Source organism: Phoenix dactylifera, chromosome 8 (genome assembly GCF_051530095.1).
Source record: "Phoenix dactylifera cultivar Ajwa chromosome 8, Ajwa_hap1_PhDact_Kaust_v1.1, whole genome shotgun sequence".
NCBI classification, from domain to species: domain Eukaryota; kingdom Viridiplantae; phylum Streptophyta; class Magnoliopsida; order Arecales; family Arecaceae; genus Phoenix; species Phoenix dactylifera.
In genome coordinates, this window is record NC_143197.1 from 17,198,833 (window position 1) to 17,224,081 (window position 25,249).

Here is a 25,249-nt window from a genome sequence, read left to right on the forward strand (position 1 = left end):
CTTAATGTGGGCTAACTGTTGCGCGAGGCTCCGGCCAAAGCGTCCGTCCTCGCAACATAACCTAAATAATATAATAAATAATTTTTAAATTTAATAAAAAATAACAATATTTTTATCATATTTTTATATTATAATATTATATTATAATATAATAAAATGATAATACTATTTTAGTACATTATAATACTATATTATAATATTATTATAGTATAATAATATTTATATTATATTATATTGTACTGTATTATAGCATAAAAAACTATTATTATAAAGTATTGATAGCTTGTAAATTATTTTTGAATTAATTTTTTAAAAATTTTATTACTAGGATTAAACCTGCTTATTGGGCAGGTCGGGTTCGGGCTAGATTCAGCCCATGGTATAATAAAATTAATTAGGTCCAAGCCCAGCTTGGCTTGGACTGGTCTTCGAGCCTACTTCTCGAGCCGAGCCTGATACTTACTCGGGCTTAAAGCTTCCGAGCTAGGTCATGGGCTTCTTTAACTTCTTCTATTTTCTTAAAAAATACAATACCCATAAAAATATATATTTTTTCATATTTGTATAATTTTAAATATATATTTTTTTTAATTTAGGTTTCATGTAAAATTTTTGCTTATTTGCCCTTTTCAAGTTTTAGTTTTAATCTAAAAATGGAATGGTTCTGCTCCTCACAAGCACCAACCCTAGAGAAATACAGAGATCATAAGACAAAAAAAGAACCATTTAGAAGAATCCAGAGACAATAGCATTCCCTTCAGAATAGTCTTCTTTGTAAAAAAATAAAATAAAAAATTGAAAATAAAAATATAGAAATGGCAGATCTTAGTGCAGTTCTACCCCTCAACTCGACTACTTAATATCGGAGAGCAGCATCGGCAACCTCCCCATCGACTCCGTCCCCTTCGCTTCATGCTTCACCACCCCCCGCCATCGTTGCAGAGAACGTGGATGTTCACGACCTCGGTGCCATCAACTTGTGCAGTTGCTGCTCCACTTGGAAGAACTCCCCCAACAAGGTGGGCCACGCCATGTCGTCTTGACACAACCACTACGACTCGACGATTGGAGAAAAAAAGAAGAGGGAAACCTACAAAGGGGAAGATAGGAGAATAGGATCTCTTAATAGGCGACAAACCATGAATGGGCCCGAATAACATTGAACCAATCCTTATATTTCTCGCCGGGCTTCACAACTAAACCTGAGTCCAACCTGTTTAACGAATGGGGTTATATTTTAGGCTCGGTCTAGCCCGCCGGGTTTTAAAATCTAGATCCAAGCTCGCAAAAAAGTTTTGGGCTTGATGGGCCAGAAAGTTATTTAAAAATTTTTATTAAATATTTTAGAATTATTTAAAGAGTACCTCATATTTTATTATTATTATTATTATTATTATTATTATTATTATTATTATTATTATTATATATCGGCTCCTCACACTAAATGTAGATGAGTATAATTAAGAAAATTAAAAGAAAAAAGTCGGCTAAACGAGTAGGAAACATCCGTCTGATTCATCCGGAGAAATTTTTTCGAGTGCTATGCTACATAGGAGGGCTCTTGGTAAGTGGCTGTGTTGGCCTTCCGACACACATGACCTGAAGAAACTACATTACCCTGCCATCCATCAATCATCATCATGGAGCGAAAGATTACCTATCCAACACAGCATTGGGCGGAAAGCAATGACAAGGCCGGTTCGGTTGAGAGAACGAAAAAGAGGAACCCAAAGTTTTGTAGCGGTCCTCGAGGGAAAACCTACTTTGGATTGATATAAATCTGGTCTTATTCGCCCTTGCCTCCTCTCTTAATCTCCTATCCCCCTTTCTTTCGGCTGTCGTCGGGGAGAAGGCAAACCCTGATCCCGAGCTCCGGCGGCGCGATCGGGACCCGAGGCTTCGAAGAGGAGAAGAAGAAGACGCCAGAGATCGGCGCCTCAAGCTCTCTCCACAGCTCGCACTCTTTAAACCCTAGCGTCGAGGAGATCTACTGCACGCCTATACTCGAGTGAGTAATCTCCACCTATTCGTTAAAATCCTCATTTCTCTCTGCCTTTTTCGTGCTTCATGCCAAGGAATAACGGCTCTGAGGTCGAAATTAACGATAGGAGTAGGTATTTTTGACTGAGAAAACGAGGACTTTGATGATTTTTTTATTGGTTGGAACTGCGAGAGGATGTTTTGTTCCTGGTTACTCTTAAGTTGCTAAAGTTTGATTTCTTTCTTTTTTTATTCCCATGGATCTGATTAGTTTTTTGTTCCCTGGGTTTTGTATTTCTTTAATTTAATTTGTTCAAATACATGATTTGCAAGCGAAGCTTCAATCATGGTGTGGGCTTATTTTCATTTGTTCAAATACTTGATTCGCAAATGAAGCTTTAATCATTGTGTGGGTTCGGCATGGCTCCATGTAAAATAAATGTCTTGGATTTGGCTTAAATGTTTTGTCCTTTTTTTTCCATGACCAGATTATAAACGGTTGAGTTTGGTTTGAGGGTTTTCTCGTCCTTCTTGAATCTGACTAGTCTTAAGCCAACCTATGGCGCGCCCTAATAAGGAGCTCCCTCTACCATGCAACATATGTCTTGAACTTGGCTTAATGTTTTGTTTTTTCCCCATGATTGCATTATAAACAGTCGAGTTTGGGTTGAGGGTTTTCTCGTCCTTCTTGAATCTGACCTGTCTCAAGCCAACCTGTGGCGATTCCTATTAAGGAGCTCCCTTTGTGTGTGTGTGATTATGATAGGGAATTTTTTATCTGATGAAATGAGAAAGTATCTAATGAGTGAAGAATTCCCTTTTGAATAACTTGTTTTGTAGGATAAAGGATAAGGATAAAGGATACAGATAAATGCAAAAGGCAACATTGTCTGTTTTGCTTATAGATTTGCTCATATTATTGCCATATGGCCTCTCATATCCAGCTATTGTTGCAATTGAACTCACCCTTCTTTTTTTTCTTATTAGCTGGTGGCATTGTTATATGTAATATATATATATATATATATATATATCTATCCTATCATTAACTTAAGATATACAGAAGCTAGCAGCCAGACCTGCTCTTGCACGTGAGCTTCCCATGTTGAGCAAATCCAATGGTTCCAATTTCTTAGTGAAAAAGTTATATTATTACCAAAAATATGCTTTATGAAGTCTTTCCCACATCATCGTTCTTTCTCTCTTTTTCTCTCATTGGACTCAAGACATCAAATGTAGTTCTTGTCTCTCATTGCTACAATGTGAGCTTCCCATGCCTAGCAAATCCAATTGTTCCAGTTTCCTAATGGAAAACATTATATTATGCCAAAAATACCGTTTATGAAGTTTATCCCACATCGCCATTCTTCCCTTTTTTTTCTCTCATTAGACTCAAGATCTAATGTAGTGCGTCTCACTCATTGTTACAAGCTATTGATCCACTAACTACTCTTTTCCCCTCAAGTAGAAAATCCAAATGCAAAAAAACAAAAGCAGGGAAATTAGATCAGATTGAAAAGAAACCCAAACCCATAAATCCTTTGGGTCATGAAAAGGTATAAATAAATAACATAGAAATGAAAAAAAAAACCCAAAACAAAGTATTCCCTAGACATACTAGTGTGAGAATTTCTTGCAACCTAAAAACAATGTATGCCAAATCGAAAACAAAGGTTTTATTTTCCTTAGATGCTAAATAAAATATGTTAAGGCCTTTTCTTCCTTCAATAGGGGAAAAAACAGAAAAAAAGCTCCAGAATTTTAGAACAAGTTAGTGTAAAATTCCTTAAGAACTTTTTGGGATGGATATGTTCCTCAAGATCTTCGAGTTCAACGTGATATTGTTTTGCATCAGCTTAGATGAAAGAGACATCTTAAATGAATATATACATATTCAAGATGAAAGTTAAAGAAAATCTATAGGCGTGTGGGATGTGAGGGATGTAGTCATCTAGGGTAGGAAATAGAGTGAGAGGAAAGGATGGAAGATAGAGAGCTCATGAGGGGAAAAATCAAAAAAGAAAGATGCTAGCTATTAGGAGAGAGGAGGGCAAGATGAGAGAGAGAAGATACATGGAGGCGAGGGTAATATTGGAAAGAGATTTGTCTTCTTTGATAATTCGGAGAGCTTGGTCTCTCGTAAATCATGCTGGCATTCACATGTATTTCAACCAATCTAGACATATGGGAAATTAATGTGGAAAATATAGGTGTGGTTGCTAAGTTTTTCTCTTTAAAATATATGATTAAAAATTGAGAGCACCCTAATTGGATTGTAGGCTGGGTAGGGACCCATATAATATAATTTATTTTTGTTTTGGTTTACATTTTTCGTCCTTATTATCAATAGGTCGAGTTGAGGATAAGGACTTTGTGGCTATCTTGAAATTGATACAAAAGATTGTTAACCCTACTAAAAGTTATTTGGTTGTCCCACTCCTCTACAAAGAGAATGGAGATGATTACAATAATGTTGTTTAATGAGATTAGAGAGTAGCTTATGTTTGAACGATTCTCAAGTAAATGATTTATTTTGAAGGATAAAGGACATTGACAATTGAGTGCTAAAGGTACAATCACATGCTTCTATTTAGCAAGAAAAGAGTTCTAACTCATGATTGTATCTAGATAAAAGAAGATTTAGAATTGAGAAAAGGATAACAATTTGGTGCAAAAAAGTGTTGCATCATATGTTTTTTGGTGACGGTGATGTTGAATCATATTTCTGACAGTTTCTTTATTTGAATATAATTCTACACATGTTTCTCTGGCCTTGGTGTCAATTTTATTCATCTCCACATTAGGATGGAATTGTGCTTCGTGTGACAACAAGAAGGTACTTATGCAATATAATGAGCTATGAGTAGTTGTTTGAGTAAAGAGTGTTAATATGATGATTTATGATGCTAATATGTGAAAATTAATCAAGTTCAGGCATGCCTTGGGGCTGAAAATAAACCTGATTTCACTTGGTTATCAACCTCTAGTGGTTGTGGTAACAAGGCAAAACTTTTGAAAGTCACCAAGGGCTTAGAGGTGGTGATGAAAGGTGAAAAAAAGCTTGTTGAAAAAAAGTGTTGTTTACATCAAATTCAGCAATCATGACTCTCTAGAGGTGAAGAGTGTGTTTTATCTTCTAAAGAAGGTGGACTTGTATAGGTAGCTGGTTGAGCATCATTTATCCTATTGCTAAAAGTCACAGAGGTTTTGCGTTGCCATATGCATTAGGAGATTCATCAAGGTGAGTATGTTGAAGGATAGATTCTCTAAAAGTAAAATCCTGAAAATTTTAGATTTTTGCTTGTCATACAAAAAATTGATTTGTGAAAGAGGGGGAGGGGAAGCATCTTGAGGTGAAGAAAATGAATAATTGAGGAGCTTACATTGACCATAGCCATGTTAACTTGATTGATACCCCTTAAAGGTGTGTGTTCAAAGATGTTTGTCTGAAAAGGATCATGAATTTGCTAGGTTATGGATAGGAAGCAACATGTGGGGTTTTGTAAGTCAATAAGGGCTTTGCATTGCTTATCCAAAGAAAAAGTCAGCAAGGGCTTAGTGGTGATGGAAGGTGGTAATTTAAGAACATATACGGGTTGAAAAGAAGTGTTAATGTGGGGTTGAGCAACGCTGAATCTCTTGAGGAGAAAGGTATTGCTTCGTATTCTAATGGAAGGAGAATTTGCAAAGCATAGTCAAGTTATTATTTTGGAACTAGAGCATGCTCTATCCTACCAGTGAAAGCAAAAGTTTGCAGTGCTTTCATGAGGCCATATGTCTCAGGACGATCTTTAAATTATATATTTAGATGAAGTCAAAGGTGGAGTTTTTGTTTAGAGCCTGCAGAAGATAAGATTGGGTTTTTTTGAGAAAAAGATGCATTGTTGTGTGAAAAGATGGAGAGTCTAAGAGCTTACTTGGATTACAGTAACATGCACTTTAGTTGTTTTATACCCCTTGAGTATATAAGGCAAAAAAAGTCTGAAGTTAGTTTAAATCGAAGACTAGCCAAAGTGAAAATTGGCAGAAAATGATTGTGTTCTATCTTTTGGAAAAGGACAAAATAGGCATTAAGTTTTGTAAGAGGTGAATATTTGATCTTAAGAGGAGGGGTGGGGATGGAATGCAAAAAGGACTTGGGCCCTGTTTATAGAGAATGAGAAAGCGAGGAATCTCTGCATACTCTCAAAAGAATCAGACAAAGATTCCTTTCATGGCTTATCTGAAGGAGGAAAAGGAACTCTCTTAGTTATTGGTGCTGGATTTCTTGCAATCAAAATTTGGCGTCTCACAGTTATGGGCTAACATGTAGGATCCAGCAGGCTATTCCTAGGTGTGATTAAGAATTATACAGGCCAAGTCCTAGTCTTAGTGCTTCTGTGAGAAAGCAATTTGCTAATTGAAAGTCTAGAGAGGTGGTTATAGAAGAGGAGTGCGAAAAAAGAGAAGGGATGCTTCACGGGCTTATCCTACATTGCTTTAGCTATAATATTATTATTTTTTTCTTATGATTTTTCCTAGGGGAATGGTTATTGCAATCAAAATTTGGCATCTCACCGCTATGGGCTCACTTATAGGATCCTGCAGGCTATATTTCCTATTCAAGCTGTTATTAAGAATTATGCATGCCAAGCAAAGTGCTAGTTGAAAGTCTAGAGAGATGGTTGTAGGAGAGGAATGCAGAAAAGAGAAGGGGCGCTTCATGGGCTTAACCTACGCTGCTCTAGCCATAATATTAGGTATTTTTTTTCTTATGATTTTTCCAAAGGAAGGGTTCTTCTAAAAAAGAGTTTGTTTTCTTCAATTCTGTAAAAAATGTCAGCAGTTTCTGCTTATGTTCTTATTTCCTATTGGATCTGTTGGTCTTTACACTGTGGATTACCTTAGTTTGTAGAAAACTGATTACTATTTTTCTTTGTTTGCACAATCTTTAGCATGACTTTAGCAACATACATCTGCATGGCGATGTTTCATAACAGTGTAAATACCAAAGGTAGGTCATTAACTGCAAAGCCAACAAGTCAGTCCGAAGGAAGAGTCAAATCCAAAGCAATATGTGTGATTGGATATAACCTTAAATCCCAACCTAAGTAGTGGTTTATTTTCCGAATTCAAACTCAAACTGAACCAGTGAGCTGGTTTGGTTAACTTGACTATGTTTTTCACTTATAGCTACGTCAGATCTCTAAAATACTGCATCATTTTAGAAGGTCTACATCATTATGTTTTTGAACCATTTTTTGCAAAATGTCGGATTGAAGGAAGATATATATTCAAAAATTTCTGGAGGTTGGATTCAAAATGGAGTTCAAATCCTATAAGGCTTTGGATTTTTCAAACTTATATCCAATGAATATGCCGGTTTAACTATTTATGCTGTATATTGCTTTTGCTAATAGGTCATACTAGATTTCTGCACCATTGTATCATGCTAGAAGGTTTACGTCATATGTTTTTCAACCCTTTTTTACGGGCCTAGTTTCTGGTTTTGTAAGAAAATGTTTTTGTTATAGAAATGACAGCTTTTAATTTATACTTGGTGTGTACGCATCTATCTTGGCCATCGGCCGTTGATCAATTATTTGCTAGATACTTGGTTGGTATTAAGAAGATATATACCACCTCTTGCGTTGCTACAAGGTCTAAATAAGTCTAGACAATTTTGTGTAATTAGATGAAATTGGAATAGAGATTGTCAAGGTTCACTGCACTGGACTGATACTCAATACTGGGGGGGGGTTCATATTGAGTGTCAGTGCACCAAATTGACTCGTACCAACATAAACCAAGATGGTACTGGTATGGATATTGGAACCGGTATTGCAAACGTTGTGAGATATTTTGAAGGAAGTAATATATGTGCACAGAGAATGGGCTTTGAGCTGCTCGAGTAATTCTAGAGGGTTGTGTGGTGCTATCGAGCTTAGTAGAGCTGTTCTAGATTGTTAGTCAGCCAACTTTTTTGATACTAAATAGGGGAGATTTTCATTGAGGATATGTTGTCATCATGGTAGAGTTAAACGGACCTCTATAGTGTAAGATGCTTTTGCAAATTGGCTAGCTATTGCCTTGTTACACACTATGAAGTGGAAATTTTCCTAGGGAAGTTTGTGAAGACATTCCATCCACTTTATCAGAGGATTGTGTGTAAATTTGGATATTCTTATATCAAAAAGGACAATTTATGGATTGAATAATCCAAATGACACTCATTAGATATAAAACTAAAAATGAAGTATGCTGTTTTGTACATGCACGTTACATCAGATCTCATGTAATATTGAGCGTCGGTACACCAAACTGACTTGTATTGGCACAAACCAAGATGGTACTGATATGGATATTGAAACCAGCATTGCAAACCTTGTGAGATCTTTTGAAGTAATATATGCGCACAGAGAATGGGCTTTGAGCTGCTCGAGTAATTCTAGAAGGTTGTGTGGCGCTATCGAACTTAGTGGAGCTGTTCAAGATTGTTAGTCAGTTGACTTCTTTGATCCTAAATATGGGAGATTTTCATTGAGGATATGTTGTCTTCTAGGTGAGAATCATCATGGTAGAGTTAAATGAACCTCTATAGCATAAAATGCTTTTGCAAATTGGCTAGCTATTGCCTTGTTGCATACTATGAAGTGGAAATTTTCCTAGGGAATTTTTTGAAGACATTCCATCCACTTTATCATAGGATTATGATGTAAATTTGGATGTTCTTATAACAAAAAGGACCATTCATGGATTATTAGTAATCCAAATGACACTCATTAGATATAAAATTAAAAATGGAGTATGCTGTTTATTACACGTACGTTACATCATATCTCATGTATGCTTATTTGAATTACGCGTATAATGCACGTGGACTACTGTTGAGTAAACTACCTGGTTATCGAGTATGGATCTGACAATTACCAGATTGGACTGAATATGAAATGAGATGATGCTTGCTAGGTCCATAGCTTGTTCCAAAAGCCTTTTAAGTCCAAATTTGGATCTAGATGGATCTTTTTGCTAATAGGGGTACATTATGTAGTCATTTGATGCGTTTAGCTTGACATCTTTAGCCCTCTGCTTAGATTATATCCCATTGAGGTTTTCTCATTAGACTAGATGTATTTTGTTTTTTCCTTGAACATTGAAGGTTTTATAGTACATAATAATTCAGAAGACATCAATTATGTATTGCTTTTCTTTTTGGGCAAGTTTAAGATTTGTGCGAGTTGTTTATAGGGAATTCTTGGAGCTAAAAGTGATCTTTTCCTTTTCCAGGTTGCGTATTTTGTTACTGGTCTCCCATATGTAATCTAGTGCTTTTTGTTGCCTTGCATAGAAGATTAATGGCCTTTAGAATGTGTACTCGTAAACGTGGGGTTTTCTTCAAATTTGCATTTTTTGGTGTAGTCTTTGATACCAAGATGATTTTCTTAAAAACTTGGGTGTTCTCTAATGCATCCAGTGGTTTACATTTTATTGTTTGGTTTGCAAGTATTAACATCAACTTCTATCTTGTGTTGTAGGTACCATTGGTGCTTGTTTGGAAGCAGGCATTATTTTTTGGTCATTATGGCTACCGTTGCTAAGCCAGAGAATGCTTTGAAGCCTATTGAGGGTAAATGCTTCTTGTTTGACTCTCTTCTTTTTTGGTAATGATATTATTCTCTTTCCATCTAGCAACTGCCAGTTTTTATTCTTTTGGCATTTGTAAATGGTATTGCTCAGAGTTTATGATGGAGAGTTTGAAGGTGCTATTCTTTCTCATCATGGATTTTAGTTTCTAATGAACACTAACTATATACTTAATGAACAGTAACTATATAATTAATAAAACTAAACATTAGGGACCTGTTTGGCATTAGGGACCTGCTGCTGCTGTTGCCATCATAGCCTTCTCCACACCACTGCCACCTTCATTATCACTGCCACCACAACCGCTGCCATCACCTCTCCCACAGGTTCTGCCACATAGTTGTTGCCATCATAGCCTTCTCCACACCACCACCACGTTCATTATCACTGCCACCACCTCATTGTCGGTGCTAGCACCCCCTTGTTGTAGCTGTGGCCGTCACCACTGTGGCCTCCACTGTCTTTTCCACCACTTCACCACTATCACCACCTTAGACACTATCATCATGTTTATGTTTTTAAAAATGATTGATTATTAGCATACACATTTTAAAAATTTAGAAATAAAGTCGAAACATAATTTCTATTTTCTATTTCTGAAAATAAGAAAATGAAAGTGATGACAAAAGGCATCCAAGTAAACCATATAAATGAATGATAAGCAATTAATTAAAATAATTGTAATTCATCGTATGGAAAGACAATAAAATTATGACAATTCACCGTAAATAAATTTTAATATAAACAATAAGCAATTGAATAATGAACCATAAGTATAATTACACAATTAAGCATTAAGCAAGCTAGACAAATGAATAATAAACGATTAAACAACAAAAATGAAGAGTAAAAGATAATCCATGTAAACAACAAACTTGAAAATACTTGTATATTTAACTTCCAACCAATAAATTGTCACCATCATTACATGTCAATAGTGATATATATGAGAAAATATCCATAAAATCATTAAGCATGTCCAAAACAAAATGCCAACAAGCTTATATCACCGGGCTCGTACTAGACTATTAATACTATGATTTTTTTCAAGATGAAGCAAAATCCAAAATAAGATACCATAACAAATATCCACAAAACTAGGAAGCATGTCCCAAAGTAGAATGTTGTCAAGCCTATCACAAGACTAATTGTAGTCTAATAAAACTCTAATTTTCTCTAAGATGCAGAAGCTCTACTTCGAAATGAAATTCATCATCTAATTATCATGCAACTCAACATTCTCTTCCACCTCCTCTTCCTCAGCGTCCTCCTCTGATTCCAAAGATTCTTCCTCACATCATCTACCCTTTGAGAACTTGAAGCCTTGGAAGATGAGGCCATGGACCTCCTAACTCTAATACTTCATTTAGACTTCAAAGCTTCATTTGCTCTCGAAGCCTCCTCAACTAACTTCCAAGTCAACCCCAATCCAACAAAAACTTCTTCCTCATAAATATTCAAATTGGACATCCAAGCAACCACATTTAACATGTACTTTGATGCTATGGGTTTTTTTTTTTTATCCTCGTGTTGTTGTGCTTTGGCATTAAATTGGACATAGACTAGATCATTGAGCCTTTTGTGCTCATCTATTTCTCCTATTGGTATGAATCTATATGAAAATAATACTTCAACATTATACTTCAAACTAAAATTTACCAATTTTGCTAAAATATAACATAACATTCACTTACCATCTCAAAAGTATGCCAATTACATTCACACCCGGTGGCACTGCATATCAAGCTCAAAATCCTAATGGCCATAGCTTGCAAGTATTGGGCATCCCCCTTACAACGACCACCATTTAACTGTTTCATGTTATAATGTTAATTATAGAAATGTAAAATATGTCTAGGCTAAAAAGAAAAAAGCAAAAAGGAAAACTATACCTAGATTAAACTCAGGGCTAATTGGCTAAACCTTTGCCTTAAGGCCGTCTTCTTGCCAAAAGATTGGAGTTTTTGTAAGAATCAAACTCTTCATGCTCATCTTACCTTGTGCCTCTTCATCTCCTTCATTAAAATGTTCAATGCACTCACCCCCCAAAAAAGGCATCCTAGTGCATGAGTCTCTCACCACTACGGAGTTTGGGAGGATGATGTACACAACCTACTCCTAGAAGCAGAGAGGTTGTATTCTTGTTTTAAACCTATGATACCTAGGTCACAATTGAGCAACCTTACCATTGTACCAAGGCCCACTGTCTAATGCACTCAATCAACTCATCAATAAGAAGTTTGTTGCTTTGTGTGCCCTTGTTCGCATAAAAGCAATGCGGATTTAAATGATAACTAGCCTTATGCAAGGGACTACATAGCCTTGGTTCACATTTCCCATCAATAATATCTTATGGGTTTATATTTGCTCTCGTCATCGTCATAGGTCTTCTTTATTTCTTCTCTTGTATCTCCTATTGTGCCATGTATTTATCCCATAGCCGGTTTCTTATCGCCGTCCACTAGGTGAGGATTTCGAATAAGTGGCCTAAATATCTTCAATGTAGTCCCCATTTCAAAAATTTGTGTTCAATACAATAGCTGATGCCTTTTTCCCTATCATTGTTGGCCTATTTGCAAGTCAGCTATCCATCCAAATTCATCTAATGTTAACATGAATCTAAGCCTTCTTTTTGCTAAGAAACCTTGTAAGCTTAGAAATGCCATTGCAAAGTAACACCTAGCCTCGCCAAGTCGTTCCTGGTGCAACACCTCATCATGCTTAAGGTGATATGATGATTATAGATGCATATTGTGATAACTTTTGCCTTAGAAGTTACACTGTGTATCCTATACAATTTCCCAATGGCGTCCAGCATGAGATTGAGGTTATGAGAAGACAAGGCATCCAAATATCGCAGGGTACCTCTCCTTTAGAAATTGAGAATCCACAAAATAAGAAGATGCATTATCTATGACAACTTGCAACCATTTTTCGGTCCCACTTCTTCAGAACAATTTCAATCAACTTGAATATGTACTCTTCAATGTCTACTTCATTTGAAGCATTAATGGACTTTAAGAATGTAATGCCCAAGTGACAATTGGCACAAAGATTCATGATGCTTCGACCTTTCCTATTCATCCAACCATCAATCATGACCGTGCACTCATATTGCTCCCATACATTTCTATGGTTTTGCAAGCCATCTCTTTTCGACTTCACATTAAAACTACTCACAAATCTCATACAAGGAAGGGCCTTGAAGTCCTGGTCCAAATTGTCCTATTGCTTCAAGCATCAAAGCAGAACTCTTAGAGATGACCGTATTCAATGATATACACTCTTTGTAAATATGCCAGGCAATGTACTGACATACCTTATCCCTCCCTTATTCTTGACCTCATCCATTGTTATTTGCCTCATATACTTTTCTTTCACTACCTTTTCAGGGTCCAGAGTCATAAACTTATCAAGCGGACCAGAAGTGCGAGGCCTCTTGGCCTTTGAAGAACTCCAATGATAGGAGTTACATCAATATTCTCTTCATTGGCATCCACATCATCATAGACATCATATTCCCTCCTTTCAGATAGTTCAAGGGACTTCATCGACTCTTTCTTCACTCTTCTCCTTTGCTTTGTCAACCCTTTTTTTCCTTGTTTTGATTCATATGTTCTTATATCTCCATTTGAATCTCATCTGGTGCCTTCTTTCAAAACGCTGTATCGCTATGTACTTTTGAATCTAAATATGCTATTTGAAATGTGCCCACGATAATTGCATTAAAGCTTGTTGTTGTCTTTTGTGCCTCACTTTGAACAATATTTTCAACCTGGGTCCTTTTTGACATTGGCCTTCAAAGGTTTGGATACACAAAGCAAGGGGAAAGATCACTTCCACCACCTAAATAAAATTTTCAAATAATGATAAGTATGTCACAATTTAGCAATCATACAAGCAATATATTAATAACACGAATAAAATATGATCTATCGCAATGACTCAAACAATGTAGTCTCCCAATCAACCCAAAAATTTCTTCTCTTTCAAGCATGTAGCCATATAATGTCGACAACCAAGTAACCAACATAAAAGTTCTAGCTATCAAGATCCATATCCATACCCTTATTGTCAGAACCAAATGTTCTAGCCCTAGATCATCATGTCTACAGACTTTATATCATTGGTCTTCCTTCACCAAATATGCAAGGTTTCTAAGTACTAGATTACACATGCCGAAACGTTTGTGCTTCTGATCATGAAGTTGTCATTGTTCATATTCGATCTTCTTGTACTGTTAAGCATATCATTCCTGTGTTTATCCTTATTTAACTAGGTTATGATTACTAAATTATGTCTGTTTTCTGCACCTTTGTCTTGATCTAGTAAATGTTTGAAGCATGCAATGTAGTATCTGTTGCATGAGAGGAAAAATGTATCACTTGACTCTGTGTACTATATGATATTAATTTGTTGCATGGTTCATAAAAATTAATGATATGCACCATTATTTATTGCCAAGAATTCTCTCTTTAGGCTGAAATGCATTTCCTTCTAAGGTGTGCTTATAATTTTGATCATATAATTAAAGAATTTTCAAAAGTGAAACACTAGGAATCCTGATTGAATTAGGAATTAGAAAATTTTGAGCATAAAACTTCCAAAGTGAAAACTTCCTAGCTACTAGGTGCCACATTAAGGGCACGATAGTGAAAACTCTATCAAAGTCATTACTCATTAGCCTCTAGCTGATGTCTGGAGTACCCTTCTTTAGGAAATTTAGAATGATCATAATCGTGCAATGAAGGAACCATAGGATTATTTGATCTTCTCTGGGATTTTCCAGGAGCTGATGGAGCTGTATTTCTTCAATGCAGGATTGGGTGGATTTGATAGGATGCCAGAAGTGCAGAGATCGTTGCATTTTTTTAAGGAAAGAACATTTTCTAGCTAGCGTTGATCTAAAGAAACACCTGAACTGTATGTTTCTACAAGCAAATTACTACAGAACTCTGGAAAGTGAGCACTGAAGGGAAACCAATACTTGTACAAATTAATCCCATTGTGTCCGAGAGAAGGCTACTCTTGATAAAATGACCTCCATGTGTTAAAACTAAATTTGGAATGAGTTTCGTATTGATTTTCAAGAAGCTGGACTATTGTGGCTGTGGGATCCTATGAGTGCAGGGATTGCTGTAATCAGGATTGTAACAAAGTTGATTAAAGTCTTTTCCTGTAGAATGATTTGGCTGTGGATAATATCAATGCAATCTCTCCTGCTGAAAGAAGTACTTTGATTCTGTTTTCTTTAGTTCAAAGAAATGTTAGACATTGCAAAACATGCTAGAATTGTTGCAAATATTTTCAAAGAAGAAAATCAGGTGCAGGCCAGCTGCTAATTCAAGTTCTTTGGACTAATTGAGCTGTGGCCCAAGTGATGAAGCTCAGAAGCCAGAATTCTTTCTCTATATTGCTTTTGGCTTTTTAGGTGTCTCTTTTGTGATTGCTTGCCTCAAACAATTCTGACTTCTGCTTTCTTCAAAGGTAGAAGAAACTGTCATTGTACATGAACCAAACATTTCTTCCATGCCAGGTTTTCAATTAGTGGTACTTTGTTCGTGAATTAAAAATAGGTGTCTTTTGTGATTGTTTGCGTCAAACAATTATGGCTTCTGCTTGCTGAAAAGGTAGAAGAAACTGTCATTGAACATGACCCAATCATTTGTTCTATGCCAGATTTTCAATCAGCGGGACTTCGATCATGAATTAAAATAGGTTTTCTATCCTTTTCCATTACAAGTACATATGTACATGTTGTTCAACTAGAGTATGATTTGTTCCTACGGCACTATGGACGTTAGATAACTAAGCCATCAGCTGAATATGCTATAAGGAAGCCTCAACTTTTTTTCACTAGATTATATTTGTGATTTGATGCATATCTTATTAGCCTCAAACATGTTCACCTTGTATGAATGCATTTTGCACTAAAAATATCTATTGAACATGCATGCTGTTGCTGATATAGCATAACCAATGTATCTCTTATAAATGCAGTTTGCACTAACAATCTTTAAATATGCTTGCTGTTGCTGATATAGCATAACCAACATATGGCATTGCATTATCAAATATTAACATCTCTACTGTACAAGTACTTACAACTCTATCGCACCAAAAAAATTATGAAAAGAATAAATACAGATGTAACAGATAGGTCATCGTTTAAGTACATAAACTTTAAAATTAATATAAAATGCTCTTTTTCTGGCAGAAAACTGGAATATACACATCAGTGCCATTGCGCAGTCCAGGATGTTGGGCTGAAGCAAGATAGACATGTTGGGAGGCTTTATTGTATGAGGTTCATGATAGGATGCTTGGGCCATGTTAATCCTCCCTTCCAATCTCTTCCATATCCTTGATAATGAATGACAAAGTCATTTCAAAAGCACTTAGTGTTTCTAGTTCAGATGGTGCAGCTAGCGCTAGAGTTAGGAAGGCAAGAAGGCAAGGAGTTAATTCACAGCGTTGGAGTCTGAAAGCAGAAGGCTAGGGCTTCAACTGCTTATACTTGTGATACACAAGCTACTCTTGAATGTCAGCTATTGGAATTGCACTGTTTTCAGAGGCAGACAATTCCAAAAATAAATTTCACAAATATTTCTTGTCATACTATGAATTATGAAGTTGTAGTTCATAAACTACTGTTAGGTGGTAATTGTGTAATCAAATATGCCATCTTGTTTGTGTAGATGTTCGTCTCATCAAAAGATGATGGTCAAGTTACTATTTTCATCAGTCTCAAATGATTAACAAGTTGCTGATTAATGATGTAATGCAGCTGTGAGGTAATGTTTTATATATATATATACATAGAGAGAGAGAGAGAGAGAGAGAGAGAGAGAGAGAGAGATCTGATAAGGGAGTTGGGCACCACCATCAGTTAATTCCATGTTACCATATTGTAATCGACTGGCTCTGTGAAAGCAACTAATAAATCAGACCTTTGTTGTCTTGTATGCAATTTCTGATATAGTGAGGATTAGAACCTCTTTTCTCAGCTAAATCTAAGATTCATTTTTGGCACTGGAAATAAGCTAGCACACGAACTAATGTGCACTAATGAATTTGCATCTGAGATGATCCATATTTTAAATTTTGGTCATATTATGTAAATTTTGTTTTCTGGCACCAAAATTGTGTCGTTCTCCATGTTCTTTATAAAATATTTAGTTCCGTTCTGGAAAAGCAGAGGAAAAGCTGTATTAACCATTGCCATAACCTCCAAGCATTCCTGACAGTTCGTCATTGTGAAAATCATTAGTATGGTCCATCAAATTTTGATATCATATCATGACCAGCTCAAAGCTGATATGAATACTGTGATTGGGTGCCACATTGCTGACTAAGACAGCCTTTGGGAAGATGAGAGCCTGCCAGGTCGGTCATGGAAATTACCATATCGAGGTCTAATCCTCCAAGATATCAATGGATCAGGAATAAACAAGTTTAAATGAACAAGGTAGAGGCAGGATTTGATATGACTGAATTACTGCATTGTTGGGCACAAAAAATAAGCAAAGAGATGAATTGAAAGGCCATCCTGAAGCAATCCATAGCCATAACCATTAAGCTTTGTCCCAACAATTTGGTGTCAGCTAAACATAATCTTTCTTAAACATCATTTGACATAGTTCAGACATAAAAGCAAGTAATAGGTTGGTCTCCTTTCTATGCAGTTTTGTGTTGTTTGACATACATAATATGCTGATATAAATGAAACATGTCAATGCTCAGCACTTTCGGTCATTTTATCACTTTGGGAAACTGAATGCATGTTTTCTGGTATGCATGGTTAATGTATGCTCTGTATTCTCTAGTGGTTAACACTGGTGGTGGTGGGGGGAGGGTAAGCCTCTTAGATCTTTCAGTTATTCTATTAGTAGTAGGATTATTTCTCCTGAATTTGCACCTTATAATGTTCTATTCCTCAGTGGGGTTCCTCTAAGCCATCCAATCAGGAGAAGCCAAAGGGTGCCCACATGCCAAGATTCCACACCTGGTTCATGCAATGCCACCCCACAAAATCTCCATTCCAATATTCCTTGAAGTCTCCAAAGCTAATTTTGATTTCCCACCTTTTTCAAAGAATATTTCATACCATGCCAAATAAATCTAGAATATTGAAATTTTCCAATCTGAAAGGAAGCAGATCTACTTGTTCGAGATATACTGAAGTTCTTTGCTTAGAGTGTTGACTTAACAGTAGGAAAGAGGTGAAGCAGAAAAAAATAGGAAAGACAAGAAGAAAATAATGAAAAGGAAGAGAGAGAAAGGGGGGGAGGGGAGAGAGAGGTGTAAATGTACCTCATATTTTGTAGCCATCTATAAGAGCTTTGATATAAGCTAATGCCTATAAAATTGTGGCATTTGCTCCTTAAGCTCCAACATGTTTTTTTCTGTAAGAAATTATAAACTCAAGGTGATCTGTTATCTTGGTATTATGTATACATATACACGTATTTATGCATATGTGCACACATATATTTACATAAGTATATACATACATATGCACACATTTATTTATTATTTTATGTAACGATGTCATGCATTTTGCATTTTTTTTGAAAATTGATTGATCTATTTAAAAATAACATCAAACAGATTTTTATTTCTTTGCTTTTTTATTCTTTTTTAGTACCATCATTTCTTTAAAGTGTGGAGATAGACATTGCATAGTTTTGATGTGAGTTAGAAAGAGATGGACTGGACTATATCTTAAATTGATCAAAAAGAAATAAGATAATTTGTTTAAGAGTTTCAGTATCTTCTATATATTTAAATAACTTGTAAGAAAAGGGTTTTTCAGTTTATTAAATTTATACAATATTAAATCATTAACTTATAGACTGAACTTGCCTGCAATATCCTGTCTCTGCTGCTGCTACTATATGCTGTATTTACCTGTCAATATGTAGTATATGGAATCTTTATATTAATTTAGTTATTGTCGGTGATTTGCATTTTATGACATAATAAGTATTATAATGTTATGTCAATTTTTACATTTTACATCATATTTACTTGGATATTTTGTATGAACAGCCTTCAGCTTACAAAACTATTTCAGATGTTTTGTTTTAATATATTCTTTAGCATTTGCATTTTCTCTAGAAAACAATCTCTTAATATATGATGTAGGTGTTCTTATGATGTGCAGTGTTTTCTGCAGATGTATGTCTGAAGATCTAATAAATTTTTGAGGAAACAAAGGCTTCTGTCTTAGGAGGTTCACCAAAAAAAGTACATATTGCAAACACTGCTTATAAGGAGAACAAAAATGGCTGAGAATGTCAGGAAACGGGTATCTAAATGGGATGTAGTGGCTGAACCACATGTACCAGTCATAAGTAGACAAGACAATTCCCTACCTTTAATAGCAAATGATCCTCGCAAGGAAAAAGTACAATCAGATCGGGATTCTTCAAATGTTTATGGTGAACAATTTTCTAGGTTGGCTGAAATAAAAGCTGAAGATTCTGTGCATAAAGATAAATCTGAAGCAGATAAAAAATTTACAAAATGGTCTGAACAAGCAAATGACAATACTAAACTATCTAAAGATTTTTCTCAAAGGCCCCCATCTCCAAAGCACTATGACCTGGAACTTCGCTATAAAGATGGTTCAAGTAAGTCATACTGGGAACCACAGCATGAATACCAAACTACAGTAAAAGTTGTTAATATGAATAAGGAGACAGATGGATTGGTTATAGCTCAAGATCGTGGTTATAGTTCAAGCATGTCCCCTGGTCTTGATTTGTGGAGGCAGCATAGTCGCAGTATCTCTCCAAGAGCTGGTTGGTGGAGGTCCCGCAGGTATGCATTAAACACCTCATCTGCTGTTAAATTTTCTAAATGTTTTGACTCATCTGGTTGATCTTGTCCATCCTTGTGCACTGTCGGCTGCCCTTTTTGCATGACCCACAAACAATTCCCATTTTCATAGTTGATTTGCATGATTGATTCTCAGATATATTGAACTATACAGGAGCAGAAGCAGGAGCAGGAGCAGAAGCAGGAGCAGGAGCAGGAGTCCTTGTGGTTTGAACCGTGGACCTGAGAGATGGGCCGACAAAGGTAGAACTGGGGCAGGAAAATCGGCTCCACCATGCAGAGATTTTGCAGCAGGGCGGTGTAGAAGAGGCAGCCAGTGCAAGTACCTTCATGAGGATGGTGGTCGGAGGCATTCTGGCAGGAATTATGAAACAGATTTGAGAGAAGACAGATATGAAAAGCGAAGATACTCAGGACATGACAACAGGGAGAAGAACTATGCTGATTCAAGGGAGCAAAGTGATTACACTCAGAATAAGCTATCCCAGAGGCATGGAAGTCACTATGATGAAGGTGACTGCGTGAAACCTGAACTACATAAAAGTAACAAGTCTACTGAGCGGTGTTATGACTTTACAAAGGGGAGATGCCACAGGGGTTCATCATGCAGATATGTTCATCATGAAGTTTCCTCTCATGGTGGATGGAGTATGAGAGATGAAGCCAGAGAAATGACTTATGATAGAAGGGATTCAAATGCATCTCTTGGGCAGAGGATTGAGTCTCGCAGGGTAAGTGACACTCCTTGCAAGTATTTTGCTGAAGGCCGTTGCCGTCGTGGTGAAGATTGCAAGTTCTCGCATCAAGGTGGAACTCATGGACATTTGGAAGGCAGGCCAGGTGATGATAGCTTGATTTATAATCTGGGAACTGGTGATGGTTTAAGAAGTATTATCTCAAATTGTAGTGACCAGACCACTGCAATTAATCTGACAAATTCATCGCAGTGGATTTCTAATGATGGTGCAGGAATTGCTCCTCCTCAGTCTATTGATAGAGTAGATTCTGGACAGAAGCCTCAACATCCACAATCCCAAAATCCTGAAGGCAGCAACTGTCAAATAGTAGAACATGAAGCTTCCCAAAAGGCTTCAACCTCCCAAGAAGAGAAAATTACTGAAGAAAATTCTGGGCAGTATCAAATTCCAACAGTCTCTGCACTACAGACAGCTGATAGAACATATAACATTAAGAATGATATGTTCTCTTGTGAAAAAAATGGGACTATGGTTGCTAACAATGCTAGGCCCAATGCTGAGATGAACTCAGCTAGTAATCTATCCACTGTGGTTTCTATTGCTGGACAGAGCTTCAGCCAGGATGGGCAGAGACAGTATATGGGTCCACAGTCTTTTCATGCACAAAGTTTCACTCCAAATGTCCAGTTTCAGCAAACTGTCCCTCCACTAAATTTTAGTGGGCAATTGCAACAACTCTATCCAATGACTTCGAATGGGCAGAGTCAGTTTATAGTTCCTCCAGCACTGTTAAATACTCAGAATTTTAAGCTTGGCATGCAGAACCAGCCAGTTCATCTTGGACAAAACAAACCAAACTACAGTCCTGGAGGGCAGATTCAACAGAATCTGAATCTTCCTCCACCTCAAACCGGACAGAGCCGACAGAACTTTCAAATTGTACAGAGCCTTCCTCCACCTCAGAGTGGACAAAGCCAACAGAACTTCAATCTTGGTGGGCAGATTCAATACATTGTTCCTCCTTTTAATGGACTGAACCAACAGAACAATAGTTTGAGTGGGCAGAGTCACCAGAGTCTACCTCCGCCTCAAAATGGACCAAGTAACCAGAATATCCATCTACTGGTTCCAGATGGGCAAAATCAATATGCAACTCCTGAACCTCCAAATACTGTGAGCTTTAAATCAGACGAGAAGAGTCTTCAAACAAGCTCCGAAAATACAGGCAGGGAGCAAATTAATCAAAAAACTGATGAATCAGAGAAAAAACCATTGCCACTATGTTCTGATACTCCTGTTGCTCACAAAGTGGTAACCAGTGAGCTAGCTGCTCGAATAACAGACCTTTCAGCATCTTTAGCACAGTACTTCCATAATTCCGGACTGCAACCATCGCAACTGTTCCCCCCCAGTTCTGTGACGCCTCCTGCACCTCCTGTGGCACCATTTCTTCATCCTAGCGAAGAGTCTTGGACACAAAAGCCCCATGTTCCTACATCTGATAGCATGCAACCTATTAAGTCTGAGACCGGCAATCTTCCACCTGGATTCTCATCAAATTCCACAGAGCAAAAGGATCCTAGAATGGTGGAAACACAAACACAAACACATTTGAAGAGCATGATTCCAGTATCTATTATTGATGGCACTGATGGCAATCCCAGTAAGGGTGTTAATTTGGAGGAAAAACAACATCATGGAGATGATAATCCTATGCAGGCCGATTTGAGTGGCGATACTGCATCCAAGAAAGTAAATGAAATAGAAACTGGTCAAATTAAGAAGGAACAAGCTGCCCATTCGGAAGATTTGGATGCTGATATGCGGACCGATGGGGAGAGCAAGAGAAGCAAGGAGATGAAGGGCATTCGGTTGTTCAAATGTGCACTTGTGGAGTATGTGAAGGATATATTAAAGCCGACTTGGAAGGAAGGTCATTTGAGCAAAGAAGCTCACAAGACCATTGTGAAGAAAGTAGTTGAGAAAGTTACTGGTGCAATGCAGGGCCCCAATATCCCTCAAACACAGGAGAAAATCGACCTTTATCTGTTGCACTCTAAAACGAAACTCAACAGACTTGTACAGGTGACCTAAGCTTATCCTTTTAGTTTATTTCTTTGGTAATGTTCTTGTCATTATTCTTGGGGATCACTTACCTTGTATTTTTGTTCCCTGCAGGCTTATGTAGAAAAATATGTGAAGAGCTGAGCCCTTGCTTCTAAACAGTCCAGCTATTTATCATGTTCCTTTTGTATCAACGTGGTGCTCTATTTCCCAAGATACATTTTGTAAATTTGGGGCTTAGCTTCTTAGTTAAGTTTTTTCTTCTAGTTTCATTTTCTTGTTAGATATGGGCAGTAATATAACCCTTACGATGAAAAACAAAATGTAGCCAACGCTACCTGTGTTTAAATATGCGGCACGCAGAAATCTCTTATGGAAATTCTGTTGTCTTTCTAATGATGCCTGTGAAGCAGGCCCTGTTCTTATGATATACTTTGCAGCTGTAAAGGGAATAATGATGCTCTGCTCGTTCCAATAAACTGTCAAAAATGCGACTAGGGAGTGCCCAGCTGTTTGGCTTAGCTCTCGTCTTTATTAGTAGTATTCTTTCTTTGATCACATGAAACAATGTTGTTTAGATTTATGTTCAGGTTGGCTTTAGATTATATGGTCCGAGCATGACGAGTCCTTCGAAGTATAGAGCCACGTCTGAGCACTCTGGTACTCCATTAGGCTCCTCTTCTTAATCACCCTTCTTCATGGAACACCCAGCTTAGCTAATAAGAAATTTGGCCTGGTTCACATGATTAGGTGACGAAAAAAAGAATAGAGCTTTGTTCGACTTAAAATAGGAAACGGAAAGAAAATAGATAACCTACGATGGTTGTTTAAAGATCCCTATATCTCCTTTTTGCCTCATCGTCGATAGGTTTTGTTGATTGCCACTGCTAAATTATCGCCGATATTTTTTTTCTCCTCTTGGCATCTAATGGTCTTGGCTCACAATGCTTATATAAATTTTAGTTAAGGGCTTGCGAGAGTCTTTGGTTTTGAGAGAGATTTTTGAAATTATTTAGACATATAGTTTGGTTCCGCTTGTAAGGTAGATAATGTGATTTTTTTTTAAGATTTATCAACAAATTATAAGATTATTAAGTTAATAAATTTTAATCATACTATTTATGATGCATGAATTTAACGACCAATATTTTAATCATATTATTTAAACATTTTATCAATGAAAATGTTTTATTTTGGAATATTATGATGGTGCAAGGTTGGAAATATTGAACTCGTTTAATTGATTTCGATATCTTATAATTTCTTGTATGTTTGTTGAACTGCAATATGAGCTCTATGATTGTTTTGAACATAGACGGATTATATTAAGGACCCTGCCAATAGGGCTAATACGTTGGCATCTGATTAGTCTTGAAAATTATGTCGCAAGAAGATGTGCGGCATACTGCAAGCAGAAATGCAGTCCTGAAGGACTTTTCTGCAAGATGATGCGCAGTATACTGCAGGAAAATATGCGGTATTGTGACCCTGCCACAAGAAAAATATGGTCATTGCTCATGATTGATGAGATAAACTTGATGATTTAAAAGAATTTGTATTTTTGAACAAAATTTGATTTTGAGAAAGATTAAATTTAGCATGCATAATATTTTTGATAATCCTACATACTGGGATTTAGTTTTGCATTAATAATTTCCATATGCTTATTTTTTGTAAATAATTATTTAATTAATATAGTTAAAGTGTTCAATGTTCATTGGGCTATCTAGCGTATTATTTCATATCTTACTATTTTTACAAATTCTAATATCTAAGATGGCATGAAGTTATGATTGAAAGAGTGACTAGAGGTCGAATTTGACATCTTTAAATTTAGATAAGGATTTGACTAGCATTTGATGCAAAATCTTTTGAATATTGTTAGCTCTTTGAGACATTACAATTTGGTTATAATTATTTAATTAAAGTTTGAACAATGGTTATTTAAATTTAATCCATTGTTTTCTTTATGATATCATGATGAGATGCCTTGCATATTAACTGTCATGCCCCCGATCTAAGATTATGAGTTAGGGGTCGCGGCAATTGCCGCATACTTATAGAAAACTTTTCTTACAAGTATACAAGGCATTTCATCATGATATAATAAAGCAAACAACAAAATAAATTTAAATAACCAATGTTCAAACTTTAGTTAAATAATTAGAACCAAATTTTAATATCTCAAAAAACCAACAATATTCAAAAGATATTGCATCAAACTCTAGTCAAAATCTGATCTAAATTTAAAGATGTCAAATTTGGCCTCTAGTCACTATTTTGATCATAATCGTGTGCTATCTTAGTTTTCAGAATCTGTAAAAATATTAAAATATAGAATAATGGGCTAGATAGCCCAATAAACAATGAACACTTTAACTAAATTAAATGAGTAATAATTTAAATAATTATTTACAAAAAATAAGCATATAGAATTCATTAATTTAAAACCAAATCTTAGTATGCAACATTATCAAAATATTATGCATGCTAAATTCAATCTTTCTCAAAATCAAATTTCATTCATAAATCCATATTCTTTCAAATCATTAAGTTCACCTCGTCAACCAGGAGCTACGATTATATTTTTTCTCTCGCAGGGTCATAATACTGTGTATCTTCTTACGGTGTACCACACATCATCTTGTGGCAAAGTTCTTCAGGACCGTGTATCTACTTGTAGTATGTCGCGCATCTTCTTACGATAGAACCTTCAGGACTAATCAAATGCCAATGTATTAGTCCACATTTGCGGGGTTCTTAATATAGTCAGACCGAGAGTTCAAAACAATCATATAGTTCAGATCTCAGTTCAACAAAAATACAAGAAATCATGCAATATCAAAATCAATCAAACGAGTTCAATATTTCCAACTATACATCATCATAATATTTCAAAATAATGTATATTCAGTAATTAAAAATATTGTTCATCAAATTCATGCATCATGAATAGTATGATTCAAATTTATTAAGTAATAATTATATAATTTGCCGATAAATCTAGAAAAAGGGTCACATTACTTACTTTGTGAGTAAAA

General features: G+C 36.2%; 1 protein-coding gene and 1 pseudogene across 9 annotated transcripts; one reads left to right on the forward strand and one right to left on the reverse strand.

The window, feature by feature from the left end:
- Positions 1–1,671: 1,671 nt before the first annotated feature.
- Positions 1,672–22,604, forward strand: LOC103720926 (zinc finger CCCH domain-containing protein 55-like). 9 transcript variants are annotated; one of them, XM_008810897.6, is made up of 6 exons: positions 1,672–2,008; positions 9,495–9,586; positions 14,424–15,090; positions 18,782–19,428; positions 19,601–22,229; positions 22,323–22,604. In XM_008810897.6, exons 4-6 carry the CDS (start codon positions 18,890–18,892, stop codon positions 22,350–22,352), a joined length of 3,198 nt encoding a protein of 1,065 aa, XP_008809119.3. In that variant the 5' UTR covers positions 1,672–2,008; positions 9,495–9,586; positions 14,424–15,090; positions 18,782–18,889; the 3' UTR covers positions 22,353–22,604. The 9 variants fall into 9 exon arrangements, with proteins under 9 accessions (XP_008809119.3, XP_088559050.2, XP_026665749.3 ...); XM_088702924.2 differs by having other exon boundaries at positions 1,708–2,008; positions 12,996–15,090; positions 19,583–22,229; XM_026809948.4 differs by having other exon boundaries at positions 1,708–2,008; positions 19,583–22,229.
- Positions 10,966–11,549, reverse strand: LOC149752995 (uncharacterized; annotated as a pseudogene).
- Positions 22,605–25,249: the final 2,645 nt, after the last annotated feature.